At 52.0% G+C, this 6,870-nt stretch overlaps 1 protein-coding gene across 1 annotated transcript; it reads right to left on the reverse strand.

Moving 5' to 3' along the window:
* Positions 1 to 3,199: 3,199 nt before the first annotated feature.
* On the reverse strand, positions 3,200 to 5,253 carry HOXA13 (homeobox A13). Its single transcript, XM_062495940.1, has 2 exons — positions 4,581 to 5,253; positions 3,200 to 3,972 (listed from the first exon to the last, which is right to left on the reverse strand). The coding sequence occupies exons 1-2, from the start codon at positions 5,251 to 5,253 to the stop codon at positions 3,728 to 3,730; spliced, it is 918 nt and encodes a 305-aa protein (XP_062351924.1). The 3' UTR covers positions 3,200 to 3,727.
* Positions 5,254 to 6,870: the final 1,617 nt, after the last annotated feature.

A 6,870-nucleotide genomic window follows, 5' to 3' on the forward strand; every position in this document is an offset into this window, starting at 1 on the left:
GCTAAAGCCTACGAGAGCCTCGGAGCCTCGACGCTGACTTACATGGTTAACAGGGGTAGGATCCAAAATGTTACCTTACTCCTGCCAGCGAACGCTCCCCTTTTTATCCTGTGAAATATATATGCGGCTGAGCTATTTGAACGGTAGTGGGAATTTAAATTCGCTAATCCACAGCCAGTCTTGAAACGCTTAGCAAATTTGAACGGTAGGTAGTTCAGCGTGAAAACATAATCTTCGAGCACTAACTCGGATTAAAAGTTACTTTAAAAATCAAATCAAAACAAACAAACAAACAAACAAACAAAAAACCCACCAAAACCAAAAATAAAATCAAAAAACCTCCAAGCAAACAACCAAAAACTGCAGTTATACTAATGTCGGCCATGTTCTCATTGTGGCCTTTTTTCAAGGCGTCCCTGAAATATATCGCTCCGGGGCATGGTCTGAAAATAGAAAATCCTGACCAAGGTAGGCAGGATTCAGACCTCTGTATCACCCCAAACTCCTACCTGAAGTACATATAATTTGCGGCGACTTATGCAATAATAACACGGGCTGCGAAATCACGCAGGTTGCGAAATATAACGAAATATACATAATTATTCACTCGGAACAAGAACAAGTGTAATTCACTAGCGGCCTTCTTCAGGCAACGTCTCTCCTTCAGGAGACAACGTAGCAAGGAGACGGTGGAAAGGCGGCTGTCCCGTGCCTGCAGCCGAGGCAGACAGCCCGTGGGCAGCAGGTACGCCCGGTGGGGACAGGTCCACCCACACCACAGCCCCGGACCTTCGAACAGGGTAACAGGGCTTCCCGCAGCTAGAAGAGCTCCAGCGCGGGAGTTTTTCTGCCTGCTCCAGCTCCGCTGCAAATCCCAGGCCGCAGGGCTACCGCGGAGGTCCCGGAGGCTCCTGGCTCCTCAGTGGTTCCCCTCGCCCGTGGGCAGCCCAAGACCCTGCCCGCCATGGGCGGGTGGGGTAGCGCCCGTGGATCTTTACCCGTGTTCCTCTCACGGCGCCTCAGACCACTGGAACACCGGGTGCTTGACACCCTGTCACCCCAAAGCACATCTGAAGTGCGTGGTCTGGAAATCGCCTGCCAATAATATGACACTCCTAGGCTATTTTCGCAGCAGGATGAAATTTCTCGCTCAGAAATTCCCTGACGGGTCTCCGAAGGGATGCATCCGAAATTCCCACGCTCCGCGGCCGCGGGTTTCCCGCGGCCTGAGAAACCACAGGGCTTCGCAGCCCGGGAAACCACAGCGGTTCACAGCCCCTTCGCGGCCGCACACGGCGGGAAGGCTAAAATCCCGAATGTAGGGTAAAGCCCCCGACTCGAAAGCCTCCTGGAAAATAAATCCCTGCTCCTGCAGGTAGTTTTCATGTCTGTTATTGCACGAACGCGTTACAGTCAGATCTGAGGGACGGAAATCGCTCTGCGCTGATCCCGGCAGAGGTGGGTCTTTTTGAATTTCAGAAATGTAAGGCTAGAAGCGCACAGCGAGCGCGGTATATGATACCCCCTAAATGTACCGTAAAGGCTCTCCAATAGCTCTAATTAGAGCTGCAGACCACCGCAGGAGACAGGCGGCTAAAGAAAACTTTTCTTTGTGCCCGACCGAAGTCGCCCGCCACTCACTATGCCGGCCGGCTGCTCCACGCACGGCCCCAGGCATCCCTCAGCCGGGCACCGCGTTACCCCGGGTGTCACCGCCGGAGACAGCGAGCACGAGAAGCATAACCTGCTCGGAGGCATTTTACAGCAGCGTGTCAGAACATCTGCGGGCGGTGCCGGCGCGGATCCCGGCAGGATGCTGCGCGGCCGCGGCCAGGTGCGGACGCCACCCGGCGCTGGCCACGAGGTGGCGCTGTCGGCCCGCGGATGCCGCCGGCGCCGGGAGCTGTCAAAAGTCAAGGTCACAAACCGGCTTTTTCCCCTTCAAGGTCAAGGTTTCGGGCCTTTCCCGTCCTGTCATCGCCACGTAGCCCCCTCCCCCCCCCCCCGACACACACACTCCCCCCCCCACCTCCCCGTCGAGGCATCGGCAGGCTGGGCAGCGTGCCCCCATCCCAGGGGTCGGTCGCCGGCCTCCATTTCCCGGAGAGGGCTGCGGCGCTGCGCTCGTCTCATCCTGCTCTTCCACACCCCGTCCCCCAGCGCGGCTGCAAAACCACTGTTTAACATGACCGAAACATTTATAGTTTAGGAACGCTGGTTATCAGGCGTGCCTGCCCGCAGATAAACACCGCCAAGGAAAGGAAAACAAAATCCACTATATCTACGCAAGCTACATACTGAAAGACAACAGTGTTACAATTGTAAGACAGATACATTATATTTTTCTATTAAATGTGAGTAGGAATGGAAAAAAATAAAGATTATTTCTTTCAGGTTTTATTACAGTGACTATTTTATTAACAGTATTGATACTACTATACTTCTACACGTCTTGGGTTTTCATTTTTCAGTAGAAATATATAAAAAAAAAAGGGTGCATAAGTACATTTTCACAGTGCGATGATTTTTTTTATTTACAAGATAGCTTCTTATAGTGAATAAAAACAAAATAATGTGCTGGTTGAAATAACTGATTGGATTAAAAGGTGCTGTAAAAAGAATCCCTAAACATTCTACTGCGGCCTCATAACAGACAATAAACAAGGAGAAACGACTAATTACTTATAGATCAAATATAGATTACATAAATCAAAACACCTCTGGGAAAAAAAAATGTATTTCAGTTCAAAGTTCTCGGGTATTTTTTCCCAGGCCATTTTTTTTTCTACTGTAAAGAAATGCCAATATTCAAATATTTTAAATTTCCGGGACTTAAAATATTAATTCTTGAAAATTATAGATTATTTCAGGTTTAAAATAGGCAGAGTCCTTTTAAATGTATCTATTGTATGGTCTGCAGGAGAAAAAAATAAAATTAAACACCCCCCCAACCCAAAAAAAAACCAGTTTAGATGACAAGAATTCATCTGTGGAAAATAAAAAAATAAAACCGAAAGACATCTCCAAGCAAATATTTTCCTTTCTAATCTCACTAATTTGTGATGTTTAAATTTACTATCAAGATAGATTCTCCACAGAACTTCCTTCATTACTGATGTCTCTGAAATCCTTATTCAGTACCTTTGAGGTTTATTATTACTTTTTGACAATAAATGCATTGCTTAAAAACATACAGTAATTGTAATTTTTTTCACTATGGTTTACCTGAGCAGTCATTCAACATACAGTTTGGATTGCAATAGAAGAAAACCAGATCATGTGTCCACATCGAACTCCTCACGTTAGCCAGCTCTCGCATCGTGGCCACGAAGGATCTTCTTTCAAATGGTAAGGTCTTAGAAATATTTACAAGTTTCTCAGAAAATCTTGTCTTAATTGAAAGTGTATCTCTTGGAGCTGGGCGTGTGGGCTGTACAGTCTGTCAGTGATACTGGCTGGCTGTTTGGGATTTCAGGAGAACGGTCAGTTTTCACCATTTTGCTACAGCAATATTATAAAAAAAAAAAAAAAAAGAAAACAAAAGAATAGGAAAGAAAGGCTGCTATAATTCCAAAGATACAGATCTCTTGTTCTGAAAGAAGAGGTTCATTGTCTTTTCTCTTTTTAATTATTATTAATAATTATTTTAATCTGAACACACACACAAAAAAAAAGAAAAAAAAAAGTTCTGAAACTCTTGAATTGCTGCTTCTCCATTTTTAATCCATTAACTGGTAGTCTTCAATTTGTTGATCACTTTTTTCTCTTTGACCCTTCTGTTTTGGAACCAGATTGTGACCTGTCTTTCTGATAGATTTGTAGTCGCCGATATCCTCCTCCTCTTGTCTTTGGTTATGAATTTATTTGTAGCATATTCCCTTTCGAGTTCTTTTAACTGGACCTTTGTGTAAGGCACTCGTTTCTTTCTTCCACGTCTGTACGAGTTCGCATCCGAGGGATGAGAAACGACGTCTGAAACAGAAAAGCCATGCAGGGAAGCGTTAGAAAAATCGCTCGAACCGGTTAGGACATCTTCAAATGCTACAAGGGTTAGGGTTAGAGCGCACTCCTCCGCCTGCCCCGCTCCGCTTTAGCTACTAAAGCCCGGCTCAGAACTGGGGATTCCTCTTTCCTTGCCGCCGCAGACAGCTTTTAGGCAGGGAAAGGCTCACTTCTGTCAGACAGACATAGTAACAATTCCCATGTAGCTCGGCCAGGGACTATGGGAAGGACCGAGAGGGGCTGCGGGGATTTACACAGCTCGCGTACTTCATGGTCTATGGAAAATAATACCAGAGACCTTCCCGCGGCCCTTTTCAGCTGTTTCCTCTCCCGGGGCCGGCCAGGCGAGGCGGGATGTGCCGTGCGCCGGCGGGGGGCAGGGGGCGGCACCGGTGCCGTTCCAGCGGCGCTGGGGCATGTGTGGACCGGGGCGGGATAGGACCGGGGACGGCGGGCGGGACGGCGAAGGGTCGGCCCGGGGGGTTATCACGGAGCCCTGCCTGCCGGCGGGATAGCCGGGAGAGGCGAGCGGGGCAGGATGAAAAGAAGAGACAGGGGGAGCCATGCAGGTGTATTACCCGGGAGGGTGGATTTCCAGAGGTGAGGCGGCTGGCTCTGCTCCTTGGGGCAGTACACTTGCCCGTTCCACCCGTTCGTAATGGCCCAAGGCTGGTAGCTGTCCATGGGGAGAAGGGGGTCGTGGCGCGGCTCGCCGGGGCCGCCGATGGCGGGCACCACGGGCATATCCAGATAACCGGGCACCGGCTGGTAGGGCCCGGCCGCGTAGCCCTGGTAGAAGGCGAACTCCTTGGCCCGCGACGTGAACTCCTCGCCGGACACCGAGGTGTCCATGTACTTGTCGGCGAAGGTGGAGGCGGGCTGGGCGCAGGACTTGATGGCGTTGTGGTGGGTCATGCGACAGGGGTAGTAGCCGCTGCCGAAGTAGCCGTAGGGCAGCGCGGCGCCGGAGGAGCTCTGCACGGCGGCCGAGCAGGGGCTGCACTGCTTGACAGCGGGCTCGGCCATGCCGGCGGCGGGGGCCTCGCTGGAGGTGTAGGCGGCGGCGCTGGGGGCGGCCAGGGGCGCGGGGTGAGCCATCAGGTTGCGGCAGGGGTTGGCCGCCGCCGCCGCCGCGAAGTTGCTGCCGGCGTGAAACCCGTCCATGTTCTTATTGATCTCATCCAGGCTGTTGTCGTAGAGGAACATGACGGGCTCGATCCAGCGGGGGTGGAGGAGCACGGAGGCTGTCATAGCCCGCTCCGCATTGAGACTAGTGGCTCTTTTTTAAAAGCCCCAAAGACTGAAAAAAGAGATACTCAATCTCCGGGACTTGACCGGGGCTGACGCGCCAGCGTCGCGCCAGGCCGGCCCTCATTGGCCCGCCCGCCCCACGTGATATGCAAAGCAGCTGATAAACATCTGAGGGAATAAAGCGGACATAATTAAATAACGCAATCAGCGCGCGGGGCCCGGCCCGGCCCGAGGCGCGGGCACGGGAACGGGCACGGGAACGGGAACGGGCGCGGTCCCGCCGCCGCGCGGGACGAGGGCGCCGGGGGGGGGGCCGCCCGTCCCTCCTCCCTCCCTCCCTCTCTCCCTCCCTCCCACTCTTCCTCCCTCCGGCCCTCCCTCGCCACCGAGGCGTGAGCTTTTTGGCCCCGCTGTTGCCGCGGCGCACCCCCCGAGGTGCGGGGCTCCCCTTGGCACCCCGCCTGCTTTCTCCTTGAGCCCTCCCCGCCTCGAGCGCCGCGGAAACCCCGGAGGCCTCCCCTCGTCCCGGGGGGAAGATGAGCCGCACCCCTTTTACCCCCTTCCTCCGCCGGTCTGAGCCGCCGCCTCTCCCCGGGGAGCGCTGGCGGGGCCCGGTCCGGGTGACGCGGAGAGCCCACCGCAAGCCGAGGGAGGAGGATCGCTCCCCGCGCGCAACGCTGGGACACATAAGGCTGTCGAAACGGAGCCTCCCGGGGTCTTTTCTGGGTGTTTTCCTCCTTCCTTCCCGCCCGTCGAAAGCCCAAGACCCATCTCGCTCCTCTCGCCACAAAGTCTCAGAAGTCAGATAAGAGGAACAGACCGGGGAATCCCCATTTTATTTATTATTATATTTTAGGAAGGTCTTGGGAAGCGGGACAGTTAACTGGACATTCATTGCGATACCGCTGTATTATTTGTTGCCGTGATAATAAAAGCCCGGGCCTACGATTCGACTTAAATCTTTTTCGGCTGTAGAATATCATGTCGGCTTGCATGGTGTGTGCACGGACCCACGGCGTTTTTTGTATGCATGTATGCTGGGAAAACAAAACGGATTATCGTCTGAAAAATACGGGGGTTTTTTGAAGGCCGTACCATTTTGCAAGTGAATGCTAGGAAAAAAATACCCCAACAATTCCATTTTGTTTTAGGGATTAATTCTTCATTGGGTGAAATGATTTCAGTTTTTAATATCCTCTCACCGGCGAGGATGCTGTTCTCCCCCAAGCTTTTCCCTCACAGCCTTGAACCCAGAACCCTGCATCACTGAGCTATCAATAAACTGACCTAAAGCAGCGTTCATCTCATCGTTAACAGCTCTCAGCCCTCACGCGTGTGTAAAACCAGCCACAAATACTCCCATCCTGAAAACTAATTTTTTTTCCCCCCCAGTTGCGTGTTGCTTTGTTTTGAGTCTGACAGCTCGGCGTATTTATTATCCTATTGTGCTTTACCATTGACGTTGTAGCATTGTTTTGCCCTCATGGCTACAAGCGCAGAGCAATCCCGGGACGTACATTGTTACCGAGCAGGCTTTTCCTTGCCTAGCGCAGAGCTGCCAGCCATGAGAATAGCTCTTTGGCGCCCAAGGATATTTTTTCAAGGTGCTTTTTCCGT

Source organism: Cinclus cinclus, chromosome 1 (genome assembly GCF_963662255.1).
Source record: "Cinclus cinclus chromosome 1, bCinCin1.1, whole genome shotgun sequence".
Taxonomy (NCBI): Eukaryota; Metazoa; Chordata; class Aves; order Passeriformes; family Cinclidae; genus Cinclus; species Cinclus cinclus.